Raw genomic sequence first — 17,149 nt, 5'->3', positions numbered from 1 at the left:
CAAACTAAACGTCCCGGAATAATGCACAATGTTGATTTATCCGAACACGTTCAATATGACATTAAGACCACTAAACTACCCTGATAAACATTTCAAACGACTATTATATCATCGTAATTTGTCAAAACTGAAAATGAAGACATGAGTAAGGCATGCATGAATAAAACGACAAAAACAAAATTTTGCTAAAAATAATAATAATTAACTAAATTTAAAGGATATCTATTTTTATTACCATGACTGCATCCGTACATTATTGGATAAGAGTTGGGCCAGTTCATCTTTTAAAATGACGGTAGAACATAACATAACAATAAATGATTTGTTACAGATTTTCCCAGATAATATAGAGCAAAAGTAATAAATTGTTGTATTCATGTTTTGTTGAATAGAAAATTAAAAAACAATAATTCATGTACAGGAGGAAGGGGTAGCTCTTTGCGGCTGTCTAACATTTCTTGCTGTGGGTGGGTGGCGTCTGGCTCGAGATCTTGAGATGTTGCAACCACATAATTTCCACTCTTGATCTGTGTGGTCATACATGTAAAATGTTGGACACATGACAGGGTGATAAAAATTCAGTTTCGTTCATATTTATGAGCACAAACAAGCTCACATAAAAGTCCAAACCCAATATAATTCGCCGCTGAAAGTCATATTTACATGATATTTCAGTTTGTGTCATGCTATCTCAACCTACTGTGTGTATAAACAGCATAGATCTTGTGGAAAGTGACATTAAGTGTGAGATTTTTGTTTGTGTTGTGTTTTGAAGACAGTCAGAGAGAAGGGCTGGGGTTCCCCCTCCTCTACTCTGAGATCAGTCTGTGTGAGTGGGTCTATTGCATGTTTCCATTCTTCAGCACCTTTTACCTTTGACATTTAGGCCAACCCCCACACACACACACTCTTCCCTCAGCGGATGCTCCATGCGAGGGGCCGCAGTGAAGCACGCCGTCCCCAGCTGCAGGGGATTTCCCCTGGTGTTATACCCATCTGCTGCAGTTGTTGTGTGCGTGTGTCTGTCTGTCTGTGAGTACGATTTGTCCACTTTCTGGGGGACTCCCAGACTTGCAGACTGAGAGGGCGGATCAAAACTGACAGTGAAAGTTTAAATAGCAAATCATCAGAAATGGTTAACCTCTTGTTTGTGCAATACTGTGTACTGAATTTGAGGGGGCAGGACGTATTTGTTGTTGTGGATTTGGTACTGTTTGTCTTGAAGCTCGTGGGGATTTGGATTTACCTTCTTTTGATACAAAACAAATCGTGAAAGCAGAGGGGGAAACGTGGTTGTCAGCAAGCACATATTTAAGTGTATTTTAATAGGATTTTCATGTACAGACATTTAAAGTGGAAGAAAAATAATGGATGGTTGCAAATGAAAATTTGAAGTGCACAGAGTTCATTTGCTTGAGTCAAGTCTTTGTAGAGCCACATTTTGCTGTACAGCTGCAGGTCTTTTAGGGTAAGTCTCTATCTTATCTGTAGACTGATGTTTTTGCTCAAGCTCAGGCAGACGGATTGGGAAACCTCTATGAAAATTTATTTCCAATGCTATTTTAGGTTTGGACTTTAACTGGGTTATTTTAACACAGCAAAATTAAATCAAAGGTGTTAAACTCAAGTCCTGGAAGGTTGGTGGTGTCCTGCACCTTTTGGATGTAGTAATAATGTCATTAATTTGGCTCTATATGATATACAATTGATGCCTGGAGATCCATACCCTGTTCACGTGTTTGATGTATGCTCTTCTTGACATGGAGAGGACTTTGAACATTACTTCTAATGACTTTTGATAAACATTTCTTCAAGTCACTGTTTCATAAAAGCCAACTAATAGTTGTTCTGTCAACAAATTCTTCCACATGTGGTCTGGATTTCTGCAGCTCCTCCAGAGCACATGTGAAAGAATTTGTTGACAGAGCATTGATGTAATTTCTCCATAACTTTACCCCTTGTCTGTTATGTTCTTTGGTCTTTATGGTGTTGCTTGCTTGCTTCACAGAACAGCTACATTTTATATTAACATCAGTGAACACGAAGAGAACTACTGATGGCATTTGGCTACTCTTAATTTTATTTCAAGATATATGAGTGAAAGGAACTGAATACATTCACATATCATTTTCCTTCAATTGTATATTTATGTAGATATTTGCGTTGTAATGTCACATCAAGTCACGGTAAAATACATGGAGCTTTATGTTTGTCATGTGACAAAATGAAAAGAATTTCTCAAATATTACTATTTTTGCAGTTCTCTACATGTGATTTAATACGACGGTCACACAAGTATATATGTAAGTAAATAAATAAATAATTAAAACCTAATTTTAGGAGCAAAAATGCTAGAAAATAGATTAGGAACTAACTGGCTGTGGGCGCCGTTTGAGGTCGGTAACTCTTTAGTGCCGCACCGGGAAGAGAATTGTTTACATACAACTTGCTGATTTGGGGCGAAATAGTTTTTTGATCAATCCAATTGTATATGAAAGTTAATTTTCTGGTCAGTATGAAGGCTCACATCGAGCTTCGGTTGTATAAGTCACATTAATGATCTTTATTCCCACAGGTAAGTGGCGCATTTTGTCCTTTAATTTTGATGTTTACAATCTGTCTGTCTCCAGGATAATTTGGGTTAATTAACGCCTGTTTGTCTCTTTAAAAAAGCTAGTTAAATATTTCAGAGAGCTTGCCTCAAACTGATATGGCCCTTTAGTTTAAACTTACACTCTGAGCTGTCAGCGAATATAATTTAATTTCACTTTCTGTTTAAACCTTTTTGCGACAAACAGGCTAATGAAATGTGACCTGATTTAGCTTTAGGAAATAAAAAGTGAAAAAAATAATAACAGGTAATGTTTCGCCTCTTAAAATGATTTGCTACGGATTTTTGTTGCTGTTTGCATAATTAGGTCTCTAAAAATAACCTATCAGAATGGGTTTCTTTTCTCACTGCTGCTAAATTCAGGTTAATCTGAGAAATACTTGAGGCCAAGTAATTATTCCCACAACGATCTTTCGAAAGGAATATTGTCTTTTAAATTATGTTCTTTTTTTTTTACACGTTTAACAACTGTTGCTTTAAAATAAACCTGAACCTACTTTGGCTGTTAATAATTGGAGACAAAACAAAGGTATAAACAAAATAATCCAATAGTTTTTCTGTATGTTTGCCACCTCTGCTAGAGAAAACCTTGGAATAGATTTATGAATTATTATTATTTTCTTATTCCAATCAACTTTCAGACCAATAATAAGAGTTAAGGTTGCAATTCTCACTTAATAGCTTTTCCTCTTTCTTAGCCCTTAACTTAAACTTTCTAAGTGATTGGTGTTTCTGTGAAGTAGGAAAAAGCGAAAAGCACACTTTAAAAGCTGCAAATATGCCAAAGCTTTTATATTTTTATCGTTGTGGTTATTTAAAGTGTTTTAAAAACTATGTTTGATATCACTGGGTGTTATTGTTAGTGGGCTAACCAACATATTACGATTACAACCACATATAGAACCAGTACTAGAGTATTTATACAATATTGTTTTATTTGTAGGGATACTAATATACATAGTCGTAGTAGTAATCCATGATATATTAATGTACCAAGCATATAAAATGTTGACATACATCACAACTCTTGCACTTGGCCTAATCATAAGTGTCATTAAAGTGTGTTTGAAATTCATGATGCTGAACAAATATGTACATGTGAATAAATTAGAGTATGATTAAAATATAATTTTTAGTGAAACTCAAATCATGTTCAGAATTATTAGAACACACTGTGATTTATTTCAAGGATTATGGCTAATAAAAACACAAAGTTCAGTCCCTGGAACATTAGAATATTACGTAGGACCAATAAAAATGTGTAATGCAGAAATGCTGTGTCATGGCCTACGCAGTCATGGGGAAGACTGCTGACTGGGCAGTGGTCCAGTAGACAGTAGCTGACAGCCAGAAAAACTAATGCCTAGTCTGTTGTATCCAAGCAGAATGATGGAAAGTTAAGTGGAAGGAAAACAGAAGACACCATGACTGAACAACCAGCTAGTATTAGTCTGTTATACTGGTGTTACTCTACAAAGCCCAAAACAGCAAAACACTTTAATATTCTGCTAATTAGAAAGCTGTAAATTGTTAGGAAATAGATTATGCTACATATGTTTGGTTTTAATTTTTGTGTAAATGCCAGAATACAGTTATGTTTTTATTTGAGGTTTACAAGCCATGATAATAACCTTTTTCTGCCGATGCCATGAGAACATAAATAAAACTTCAGCATAAAATGACAGAAGCATCCTCGCAAAATGCAGCTTAAAAGCACCAGAAACCAGTTCATATTTGTAGCAACCACATTCAAGAAGAGCATCCTCTTTCTGACATGCTGAAGAATAAGACATCCATATAAGAAAATACTGTTAGATGACCACCAATAAATCTGATTTGCATTGGTTTAAAGCAAACATTAAGCTAAGAAATCTCTGGCAGGCTTCTTGAAGACAAAATAGCAGCGCAACAGTCAAGAGTGACACCATGACACCTTATTCCCCCACCACAAAACTGTCATGACACCATGACAGTTTTGTGTTATTTGTTTTGTTTTTATGGAAGCACTTCAAGTGATCGGTTAACTTAATTTTATTAAAGTCATAAAGTAAACAGGTAAAGCTTTGACAAGTCCAGCAGAAATCACTCTATTAATCAAATATAGAGGCAAACTGTCACAGAAGAGGATTGAATGTCCTTCAAATCGTTTACTGGTTGTGTTCTTGGTCACCTACAGAAAACAGAGCAAACTTTATTGCACTGTAATGACTTTGCATGTGAGGAAACTGCTTGAGTCTGAGTAGCCATTAAGAAATCTTCAGGGTATTCAATGACTGTTTCTCACTGAGGAGGGCATTTCAAGACACATGCTGCCACCAGTGCAGAGCTTCCTGAATCCTTGCAGCACATAAAGACGTCTATTGATGCCTAAAGGTGGTTGGGGTTGATCAAATGGGCTATAAAGCCTGACTTTAAGCTAAGAAATCTTAGCTTAAAGATTTATTAGCCTCTGAACTGAGAAGGAGCAAAGATTCAATGTATTTTTATAAATGACAAAAAATAACAACCTTTGAAATTTACTGCAATTTAAAGGTTTAATTTCTTTCTTCAATCTCACATGAAGGAATAAAAAATAATATCTTGTGTCCTTCCTTCTTTTCTTTCTTCCAGAGGTAAACTCTGTTCTCTATACACACACACACAGTCATCTGCCACAGATGAATGTTTCTGTTTTATACTTCAAATTAGTTGTGAAGGATTCAGTGTCATGAACTAATGTCGTGAAGTTAATTCACTTGAACTGTGTGTGTGTTTAATAAAAACCGAGCTCCGCTGGTGTTTGCAGTGTGTGGGCACAGTGAGATTCGGCCGAGCAGGTGAGGCGTGGAAGTTGCACAGAGGTGTCGGCTGTGGACAGTCAGCGGGACACATGGCAGAGGAAGGCAACAAGCTGACCCTGAGGCGCCTGGAGGGGACCATCAACAAGTTCATTAAAGTAGCTCTGCCCACGGACCTGGAGAGGCTGCAGAAACACCACAGTAACATACTGAAGGTGAGGACTCGCGTCTGCCTGGACACTTGATCACACCCGGATGCTGCCTCAGTGGGAATAAGTGCATGTTTTATCTTTTTGTATTCGCAGTATCAACGGAACCAGCAGTGGGAGCGCCTCCATCAGGAGCAAATAAATGCCAGCAGAACTGTTCAGGTGTGTTAGAACTTTTCAAATGAACAGTGAAGGCATCTAAGGCATGTGTGTTTAATGAATAACAGGTTTTATTTAGAATATAATTTAACCGACTGCCAATTAGAGTCCCTTAGCCCATATGTCTCTGCATCAGAGTGCATTTGTTTAATAAACCACTTGAAGCTTGTGACCTCCTAAACTTGGATCTTGACATTTTCTACATTTGTTGCAATCACTTTTTCCAATTTAAAGGTCAAAGAGCAGATTTAGGGCAACTATTGGTGGGTTTATCCATTTAAGTACAGACAGCATCTAAATGAAGGAAATAATTGTTAGTTTTCTGCTGTAGAGCCAGTTTGATGTCTGTAAACTATCGCTGCAAAATAGAGTTCAAAGTAAACAGTCAGTCACAGTGCCTTTAACTCTGTCATAGTGCAACCACAAACTACAGCACCTCATATGATAGACAAAAAAAAAAAAGACAAAGGTGTACTTTGTAGAAACGTCACTGCATTTACAGCTGCAGGTCTTCAAGGGTCTGGCTCTATTCATCTAGAGACTGAAACTCAAAACTGAACTTTGATCTCTAGGCAGTTCTCCAATAAAAGACATAAATTTCCCTTCTGAAGTCAAGTCACAGAAAAGTTTGTTTTCTGATTCATAATCAAATTTCCACAGTTCTCTAGGATTTTTAACTAATTTTAAAGGGATAGTATCATGTAAAATCGACTTTTTTAAGCTTTACATCATGTTATACTGTCATCCCTTCCTGAAAAACAAACCTGGAGTGTTGCCTTGATTCTTTCATGCATGTTTGAGAAATCCTTTAATCTCCTGTGGCAAAACACCTGGTTAGAGCTAGTGCTTCCTTAGAGCAGTTTCCAAGCTACTGAACTTCCACCTCACAGAGCAGCATGACTTTCCCACTCCTTCAGACTAGCCAGCAGCAATTAGCAAACACCTGGTGGAACTGCACATCTGCTGAGCTCATTAAATGAGCTACTTCTCAATGCAATGCTGGTAAAAACATTGTTAAAAGGTTAGTAGAGGAGCCATGTTGTTTTGACTTCCTGAAGGTGGAGTCTCAGAAAGAGCAGGAGTTCTTAAAGAGACAGAGGCCCAATTTCGAGGCGTAAATTAGGAAGGCTAATTTCTTTTAAGCCATGTTTGATATTTAGAGCATTTTTATATATTTATAACATAGCTACTTGATTGTGCTATAAAATGGCACTATGTACTTGGAAAACTCATAATACTGCCCCCTTAAGTATAATAAAAAAAAATTATGAATGAATTGTTTTTGGGTTTATGATGGTTGTATGGATGGGTTGGTGTTTAGTGTAAATATATTTACACTCCACACATGTAAAAAAAACAACCTAAAAATCTAGATAAGAAATAAAGTGAATTTCCACCAGAACCTTAATTCCTGCGTGTGGTAAGTAGTTCTTGGCGTTGTTGTTCACCTGGCTGGTGTGAAGACCCCCGAGGGGGTGATGCTGTTGCCTGGAAGCCTCTGTGTCTCTGAAGGAGAAATAACTCCAAACAGACACACACCTATCCTTTCACCATTACTCCTCTCACCCCTCTGGGAGTGCTCACGGAGTGCTTTCCTGTGTCTTCATGTCATTAAGTCAGAGTCGGTTTTAGGTGCTGCGGCTTTAGAAGTCAGTGTCTGTTTTGGGGTGTGTTTTTTTTTTTTTTTTTTTTTTTGGGATGTTGGTAGGTAGGTGGACTGATTGGCAGTCTTTAAATCAGAATCCATGAAATGTCTCGTCTTTCACGTGTTAGGTCAGGTTCTGTGCTCACATTACCAACCCGGTTCACTTGCGGACTGACAGGTGCCCGACCCGTCTGACTCCATGTTAATCAGTTTGTCTTTTCGGCTTCGTGCATGTGGAGACATGGGTGTGGGCGTATGTTTATTCATGCTCTGTAATTAAAGGAATGCGTTATCGGCAGGACGTTGACCCGACTAGGCCGGGTCGTTCCTCGGCCTGCAGGGCTGAAGGCTGCGATGTAATCCTCCTGTCACCCTCGGGGCATTTCCCGTGTTCCCCTGCCTCGTATCTAAACCTTACTAAGCTCCTCTTTCACAAGCAAACACCCCCACACAGACACGTATAAACACACACACACACCGAACATTGAACAAGCATTGTAAACGGTGAGCAAAAGCTCACAAGGTTTAAATTTTTCATCCATTTTTTAAATTTCAGATGAAAAATGTGAGATCTCGTTTTGATGAAACGGGCGGTATCACGTAAAATCATTGTTTTTTTTTTCCTTTTCATCTTGTTATAATGTTATTCCCTCACCGCAAACATGCCTGGGGTGTTCCTTTGATTCTTCCATGCATGTCTGACAAATCTTCAGCGTGCCTAAACGCTCGCTCAATCAAAGCTCCTCCTCGGAGTCTCCAGCAAAGCTTCTGCCACTCAGCTCCTCCAGACTAGCGGCAGCAATTAGAAAACACCTGGTGGAACTGCGCCTCTGCTGAGCTACTCATACCAGCTACTTCTCAGTGCAAAGCATCTAAGGACGGCTGTAAACGGCATCATGGAGAAGCGTTGTTGTGATTTCGGAGAGTAGGAGCTTCTCTCTTAAAGACACAGAGGCCCAATTTCAAAGTGTTAAATTGTGAAGTCAAGCCATGTTTGATATATACAGCATTTTCATAACAACTGAAAGTAACATAGTTACTTGATTATGCTGTAAAATAACACTATGTGTCTGGAAAATACATAACAAAGCTACTTTTAGGCTTATTTTGAAAGGACACGGTATGACTGCTTTAGCTCTATTAAAAGAAAGTTAGCCTGATAGCCCTTAACATTCAAAAGTTGTGCTTGTCTTGTTTCATATTTTTCGCACGTTTCAAGCACTTAATTCATTTTAACTTTATTTTAGTTTCCTAAGCACCACAGTGTTTCACAGTTTCACTCTGAGTAACCTGTGAGTCATGTGCGGTTCTGCAGCAACTGAGAGCCAACATGAGAGAGATGGAGCAGCTGTGCGGCCGGGTCCGATCTGAAGACGCCGAAGCTCTGGAGGAGCTCGTAAAGCCGGTCAGGGAGAGAGCGTCAGCCGCAGCACAGGACTTCCTGCTTCTGCACTCCAACCCGCCCCCGCCGGTCCCCATGGCGCCGCCGGTCCCCGCGGCGCCACCGGACGCTCGGCCCTCCGTCAGTCGGTCCAGCAGCTGCCACGATCTGGAGGAGGAGGACGAGGAGCCGCTGTCGGATCTGCAGATTCAGCTTCGGCTTCCAGAAATCCCGGCCGATCAGAACGCATCCGAGTCCTGGGATAATCTGGAAGAGGTGCGTTCGTTAAAGAGATCAGTTTCATGACAAAAAAAAGTATCTATATTCAGCACAGGACAAACAAGTGTTTGTAAACTTTTATGTGGGAAAGTATTTACCACCTAGCAGACGTCTTTAGTTTTAGTTAGTTTTTTTTTCCTTTGTTGTTTTTTGTTTTTGTTTTTTTTTTGTTTTTTTAGCTCGTCTTTGAAGAACAAATGACTTTAGATCTGTCAGTCGGAAAAGGGATATGAAGCCATTCCTAAGGAATTGAGGGCCATTATGCATTTATGGAGAAAACATGGTATCAAGATGAGCCTTTCCTGGGGTGTCCAGGCTAACAACGCTAAACTGTTGCTCATCAACCCAGGAGGTCACAAAAGAACCCAGAACAATTACCTCCATAGCCTAAGAACAGGTTGTGCCACACTTTGTGGTAACATCTGCAGTGAAGCGTTTGCAATAACTGAAAATGAGTGTTTTACATCACGGTGGAGGAATTTTGGCCCCCCCCCTTTTTTTTTTTTTTTGCTGAATTGTTTTAATTCAGCCACATTGTAGAGATTTCGAGTCTGTTTTAGATCACTTTGAGTATCACTTTGAGCCGTTCAGAGGTGAACTTCCTTCAGATCATCCTGCTGTAGAGGTCAAGGACGAGAAATAACGGCTGGATTTGCTCACAGGGTTTTCTTCTGGAGAGCAAAATTCAAGGATCAAACTGGCAGAGAGGCCCAGATCATCACACTGCCAACACCATGTTTCACTGGTCGTGATGTTCTTTATCTGAAGTGCTCTGTTAACTCACCAAATATTTCTGCAAATGTGTTTGACCATAGTTAAGTCATTGTTTGACAAAAGGTTAATCACTTTTTAACTAACTGTAAAGTAATTTTTAAGAGTTTAGGAGCTTGTTTTAAATCAGTAATTTCTAATGTTGATTTTAAGAAAAGTTCAAGTTCCACTGGCAGATTATTTTCACTTCTAACTTGGGAAAATGTGTTGTAATAAGTGAAATAATCTGCCAGTGGAACTAATACTTTTACTTTTCCTACATCTTCCTAAAAAAGTTTAACTTTAAGTTGGTTTTGTCTTATTTCAAGAGTACAAACATAACATTTGCAGTAGAAATCCAAAATACTTTTTTAGATTTTGTGTTTCTGCAGTGCATCATACTCAGACTGCATGTTGTATTTTTATCTGACATTAAAATGAGTGTGATGGTCTGAAAAACTTAAAAGCAAATATGGGTGATTTCTTTTTAGCAGCACGGTGTAATGAGGTATAACTGTAAAAAGGAGAAATGAGGGAAGAGGGAAACTGATTCTTTAAAGTAGGAAAAATGGAGGGTATTGCAGTGAGATGTTTAGTTTATTTTCATTCGATATTGCAGTAGATTTGTCTGATAAGTGATTAAGTGAAATAAAAGAAAACCTGAACCCTTGTCCCCCTCAGGACCTAAAGGAGCTGAGCGGCTTGGTGACGGAGTTCTCCCTGCTTGTCCATGTGAGTAAAAACACCCGGCGGGTTCCTACGCTCACGTTTCCGCATCGACTGCGCTGCTCCGTCTGCACGCAGCAAACTCAAGAGCGACGGAGGCCGCTCAGCCGCACCGTTTCCAGGAAGCGCTCTGCGCGTTTGAGCGGCGTCCTCAGAGATCAGCTCAGGAGGGAACGGCCGGGGCCCCAGAGGCCCTACGCCGGGGAGAGGCCGAGGAGTTGACGGGAGGAAGAGAGGGAGAAAGGGAGGGAGGGAGAGAGGGAGTTTGGCGGGAGGATGGCAGGTTGTCATATGGGGAGAGGAGGGAAACGAGGGATGCAACAGAGCAGGTGGAGAACAGACGGTTCAGATTATCTCTTTCCTCGGGGAAAGAGTGAGAGGAGCAGGGAGGCTGAGAGAAGGAGAGATTAACAAAGGAGAGAGGAAGAGAGAGCGCGAAGATGAAGCGGTGTAAGAAAAAAAAAATACAGGGGGGGTAAAAGAGCATAGACATGTTGTGGCGTCTCTAGGGTGAGAAATGCAGTTTGGGGAGTAATATTCCAGCAGCCTGAGCCTCAGTGGAAACACTGAGTGAGTGAGTGAGTGTGTGGTTGTTCCTTTGTTTTTGTCACGTTAGCGGCTGAGTTTCTTTACTCGTCTGCCTTCTCTTTAGAACTTTCCACCGATCTCTAAGCGTTGAATGATCTATTTAGCTAACAAACGCGTTTAAAGAGCCAAATAAAATCAGCCCAGCTATAGTTCGTCTAATTTCCTTACCATTGTGTCATTTTACGACTGTTTAGTTTTGGGGGTTTTTTGTTTGTTTTTTTTTACATCATTTGTGAAGTTAAATAGTTTCCTGGTTTTGGTATTAAAAGAGGAATCATTTGATTTTTTCTAATCTGACATTAACCTTAAATATCTTTGGAATTATCTTGGATTTATGTATAAAAGTCGAATTTTAATTTGTGAAAAACATAAAACTATTAAAAAAGTGTGTAAGAGTTCCAGTGTTATTTAGCTCCAAACATCTCAGATTTCTTACAAACTTAAACTTAATGTATATATTTTTTGTAGTTATTAAACCAATATATATATGTCAATTCTGAAAAATATTAAAATGTGTTTTAGATTAATTTGAAAAATTTCCCCAACGCTTCTTTTGCCCCCTCTTTTGTACAGCCTAAATTGTACTATCTTAATTTCTAAAATACTTGGCTGTTTTGCAATGCTTTTTTATTTTATTTATTTATTTATTTTTTTTTACAAATTGTCAGTTTTAAATGTTGACTATTTAAACAAACGATTATCCCAGTGTTTCTCTGTTATTTAGTTTTAAACTTTCCTACGCCAGTTTAATAAAGTTTACAGTTTATTAAATCTACAGACTGAAGTAGAAAAGTCTATTTTTTTTGTCCAAATGTTTATCTTTGGATTAATATTAAATTATTTTCAGAAATATTTAAATTCAACAATTCTTTTCATGGGACTTAAAATTTGCATTTCTTTAATTTTACATTCACAAATATTTTTGACTCGTGTCTCAGGCGAAGTTTTTTATATCAAACTATTTTGCAAAAATATAAATCTGTTTTTGAACCACTTAGTTGTTCTGTTATGTGCAATCTAAGTTGTGTATGTACATTCTGTCTTATTTTATATGATCAAAAAGATCACAAGACTGCTCTGTGAAGCCTTTTTTTTTTTTTAGGAACTCGTCATTTCTTTTAGAAGAAATCAAACTAGTTGTAATTAAACAAGTTTATGCCAGAGTTCTTCTGCCAGGCTCTAAAGTCTCAGATTTGAAGACAAAAACAACAACAGCCTGTAAGATGAGAGAGCGACGACAAAGTAACTCGGAGGCTGGTGAATATTGCAGACCTCTGCAGGAATGAGCAAAATATCATCAGAAAACAACAGGAAGTTCCTTTTTGTCGTGTTAGAGGAGCAGGCGAAGGCGGCGCGGGTTGTTTCTGAGGAGGAAGAGGAAGCGAAGGGTAGAGCTCTGTGTTCTGCTTGTTGTTTGGCCCCTGCGTCCGTCCAGTCCTCACATGGAGCGAGAGGCAGCTGCCACTCTGAATATTTCATGAGGTCCACACAATGGCACACACAGTGTGACCGAATCCCAGACGAATATACCAACGCCGCGCACACGTGCCTCCACCGTGCAGGAGAGCAGAGTTTGGTCAGTCAGAAAATAAATCTTTGAACACAACAGGTGGCCGCTGCACCTGCATGTGTGTGTGTGTGTGTGTGTGTGTGTGTGTGTGTGTGTGTGTGTGTGTGTGTGTGTGTGTGTGTGTGTGTGTGTGTGTGTGTGTGTGTGTGTGTGTGTGTGTGTGTGTGTGTGTGTGTGTGTGTGTGTCAGTGCACCTTGGAATATGAGTGTGTGCTAACGTGCTTCTCCGTGCTCCAGACCCAGCAGGAGAAGATTGACAGCATAGAGGACAACGTCAACACAGCCGCGGCCAACGTGGAGGAGGGGACCAGGAGCCTGGGGAAGGTGTGTGTTTATGTATCTGTGTGTTTATGTTCCGATGATCCCCCTGTGTGAGTGTGTGTGTGGTGTTTGGGAGATCGATGGCACTTTGCCTCCCAGCCATTCCACTGCGTTTGTCCCCATCGATCCCTTCCAATATGGAGGAAAGCTGCAATTAAGGAAATAGAGAGAGAGGAGAGGGAGAAGACGTTGGATAAGGTGAGCAAGGATGACACACCCACATGTTGGTGTGTGTGCGTGGGGGTGTGTGTGTGTGTGTGTTAGATTTAAATAAATATGTTGTCATTTCCCAGTTCAGCTACATTAACCTGCAATATAAATCAGGGGACAAGTCACTGACCCTTATATGTATTACACACGTCAAATATTGAGATTTTTCTCTTTATTATCCAGAATGTATCAATTTTTTTTTTTTATTTTGTCCCTGTTGAAGTATTTATTTTAAATCAAAGATATAAAAACAGAAGAACATTCCTGTATTTCCTCTCAAGTAAAACTTTCTTTTAAAGTTTTGAGTCGCTCGTCATCTGAGGGATTTGTTTAACGACCATTTTTTTGTTACATACATTAAAGTTACAAATATGAGAAGTTATTAGTGTAATGCTCTCTGAAATTAACAAAATAAATGTGGCACAGCATAGCTTCCCCATTAAAGATGTGCAGGAAACTTGAGATTAAATGAATCTTCTATTATTGTAACATAATCTCATATAGAAAAATGTTCTCTTAGCTTTCCCGTTTTGCAGAGTGGCTAGGAGAACAGGAATCTGTGTCGCCTCTCATCTACATGAGCGTTAACTCAAAGTAAAGTCGCCAGTTCGATTCCCGACCCGGCCCTTTAAAACATGCTCGTCTCTCTTTGCCTTTTCCCTGTCAGACTAGCAATAAATAAAGACTACTGATGACTACAAATTCCTAAACATAATAATAAAAAAAACTGTTTAGTTGTATTTATTTTATGGGGATTTTAGGGTTTCTACAAATGTGAGCACAAGTGCTTCTGGGGAAAAAAAAACAACAACATTATTTCCCGGTTTTTGTTAAACTTTTCCAGTGTGAGATTATGCTGCTGTAATAAAAGTTTCAAGTTGTTTTTTTTCTTTTTTTACTCTTTTTTTTTTTTTTAGCCGGGGTGCCAATAGCTGAGGGTTGTTTCATTAAATTTAGGTTTTGGCATTTTTTGTTTTGGCTTTGTATGGGTAATGAGTTGATGAGATTTGAGCCACTGCTTGAATGTAGTCCACATTTAGAGAAAAAAAAAAAAAAAAAAGAAACTCGAGTCTTAAACATCCAGCAGGTCAAGTTAACAGTGTTGTTTCAGTAGCGGTTTGGTTCTTTTTATACACCCGCCAATAGTACACTGAACTTCTGAGAAAAAACCCCAAAAATGTGTCTGTGGTGGGTTTTTAATAACAGCTGGGAACATTTTAAATGTAACTTATGGCTGGATGTAATAAAATAAAGCATTACGCTTAATTTGGTTGTTTAAAAAGAAATTTAACAGAATGAGAGGACAAACAAACTCCCACCTGCTCTGAGACGGGTTGGTGGGTGAGCAGATGAAACAGATGAGAAGGGTGTCAGATGTTTTAACGTGTTTGAAAGCTTGTAATCTGTAATCGGGTCAAACACGTATCACACACACACACACACACACACAGATATATATATATATATCTACAACCCGCTCATTTCCTCCTTCCTCCACAACTTCTATAGCCAGAGTCCTTTTAACTTAGCTCAGATGAAATTAAAATTTCCTCGACTGCCACAGGGATGTGGACAAGCAATGCTGGCTTTTGAACTAGATTAATTTAATGTTGAGTGTTAATCAAGTGAGTGTCCGTGTGTGTGTGTGTGTATGTGTGTGGGAGGATGGTCAGAGAATCAATCATTAATTGCCATCAGCAAAAAGCACCTTCCACTCTGATGATAACCACTGTAATAACACGTGTCCAGACATCTCTCTGATTTCTCCTAAATGAAGATAATAAAAAGGCTTTGATGCGTCCGTTTACATTTGCACATGCAGGCTTGTTTGTATTTTTATTTTTTTACTTCGGCTTCAACTTTGCGCGCGGATTGATGAGGTGATCATGAAAGGGCAGACGCATGCTCGCCCTGTCGCAGGCTGCCTTTAAGCCACAAAGTCCCGGCGCCTCCAAAGGTAAATTAAACCGGAGCGTATCTCTTCTTCATGTCTCTCCAGGCGGCGGGCTACAAGCTGGCGGTGCTGCCTGTCGCCGGGGCGCTGCTGGGCGGCGTGTTGGGAGGCCCTCTTGGCCTGCTGGCCGGGTTCAAAGCTGCCGGGGTGGCTGCTGCCGTGGGAGGGGGCGCCCTGGGCTTCGCGGGCGGCAGCCTGGTCCGAAAACACCGCCGAGCTCAAGTGGACCAGCAGATGAGTCGACTGACGGCGCCGGCGGCAGAAGAACCGGAGAAAAATAAGGACAAGTGAAGCTCTTCTGTGTGGACTGACTGACCTGGACCTGTGGATTCTGAGGAGACTGAGCGCTAGACAATGTGTGCACTTTGTTGAACGGGTGTTTAAAAACTGCCTTAATTACGACCTGCAGACCTGCTCAGGAGGTTCTGCATCAGGACGACTCCGACACTTTAATCGTCTTAATGGTTCACGTTTATCCCGGTTGGGTTGAAGTACAAAAGAAATCAAATGCGATGACTTCCTGAAAGCATGAAAAGGAGCACAAATTCAAACTTTTCCCCATACATGCACACATACAGGCTCAAATATATGCTTACACCTCCACTAAAATTTTAAAGTCTTTTCTCAACCACAGCAGGAGTGTCCAAGATGACCCCATTTAGACGACATCATTTTCTTACAATGGGAGATGTTACGTACAACACAAAGTATTAAAGTGTGGTAGTAGTAGACGACCTTTTACTGAAAGGTCGACTTCGCTGCAGCCAAATCAGCTGCTTTTATCTAATTTATTAAACTTGGCTAAGTATAGCGTGCGTTTTGACAGAAAGAGATCCAAATCCTTTTCTTATAATCGAGAGTAAATTTGTTTATTCGAGCCAAAATTATCTAAAAACTAGATGCCTTTCTTTTAAGACAGCAAAGGCACAAAATCCTTTCTGTTTTTGATCTATGATAAATTTTCTACCAAACAAAACAAAACAAACAAGAAATGAACGACTTTATTTGCTTGATTTTAGTAAGTTTGGACACCCCTGAACTGCAAGGATACGTCATCCTCGAGGTTTTTGTCACATCTTCAAGCTTCTTGTTTGCTTGGAAATTATACCAAACCCTGATGTTGGAATGGATAAAACTTTAACCCACTAGGACACTCTTCCCCAAAGCTGACCTTAATATTGTTTGCAATATCTGAACTACGCTTTAAAATCACATCACTGACAAGAAACTAAATTATTTGAGCGACCTCTACAGGTTCAGCCAAGAAGAATTATCCAATTTTCTGCTCAAATTACCCCAAAACCTTGTTCATAGTTCTCTGTGGTCAAAGTGCATTTGACAAAATGTTGGTGGAGGTATGTATAATTTTGACCCTTTATGAATTAGGGGGAAATTAACAATAAAATTAAAACGTTTCTAATCTTTCCAAGAGCAGCTCAGATGGTGAGACTGTAAAAATCTTCAGGTGTGAATGGTTTCTTTGGCAATATTTACTGCAAGCACTACAGCTTATACTTGTTCCAGTTCGTTTTTCTTAATCAAAATGTGAAAATGTGGCCTTTTGTGAGAGAATCATCTGAGGTCGAAACATTTTGTGCCAATGCATCACTGTTAAAGGCAAATGAAAGCCTCGTCTCTTCCTTTTTTTCATCTGCAGGGTTTCTACGTCGTCTATTCTTCTGTGTTTTCGTGAACAGCTAATGATAAATTTAAGTAATAATTCTCATATTTATGCAGCAACGTATCACTAACGGTGCCAAAGTCCAGACCACTTCAGACCGGAGTGTGTGAAGTTGTTGTATAGAGATACTACTGTTGCCAAATAAAATATTTCTTTTTAGCAAAGATGTTGTTCATTGACAGAAATAACGGATGAAGTTGCCATTATTTTTGTTGGATGTATTTTAGCTGATCTAGCAAAATATATTGAGTGACCGCCCAGCATGATGCTGCCACTACTGGGTATTTA

The 17,149-nt window shown here is 39.4% G+C and overlaps 1 protein-coding gene across 1 annotated transcript; it reads left to right on the top strand.

Annotated features, from left to right (window-relative positions):
- Nucleotides 1-2,384: 2,384 nt before the first annotated feature.
- stx17 (syntaxin 17) lies at nt 2,385-17,025 on the top strand. Its single transcript, XM_008432626.2, has 7 exons — nt 2,385-2,575; nt 5,397-5,603; nt 5,694-5,759; nt 8,717-9,058; nt 10,493-10,543; nt 12,933-13,019; nt 15,226-17,025. The coding sequence occupies exons 2-7, from the start codon at nt 5,481-5,483 to the stop codon at nt 15,469-15,471; spliced, it is 915 nt and encodes a 304-aa protein (XP_008430848.2). The 5' UTR covers nt 2,385-2,575; nt 5,397-5,480; the 3' UTR covers nt 15,472-17,025.
- Nucleotides 17,026-17,149: the final 124 nt, after the last annotated feature.

The sequence above is a fragment of the Poecilia reticulata genome, chromosome 16 (assembly GCF_904066995.2).
Source record: "Poecilia reticulata chromosome 16, P_reticulata-male-v2, whole genome shotgun sequence".
NCBI lineage: Eukaryota > Metazoa > Chordata > Actinopteri > Cyprinodontiformes > Poeciliidae > Poecilia > Poecilia reticulata.
This window is presented reverse-complemented; position numbering and strand designations above follow the sequence as displayed.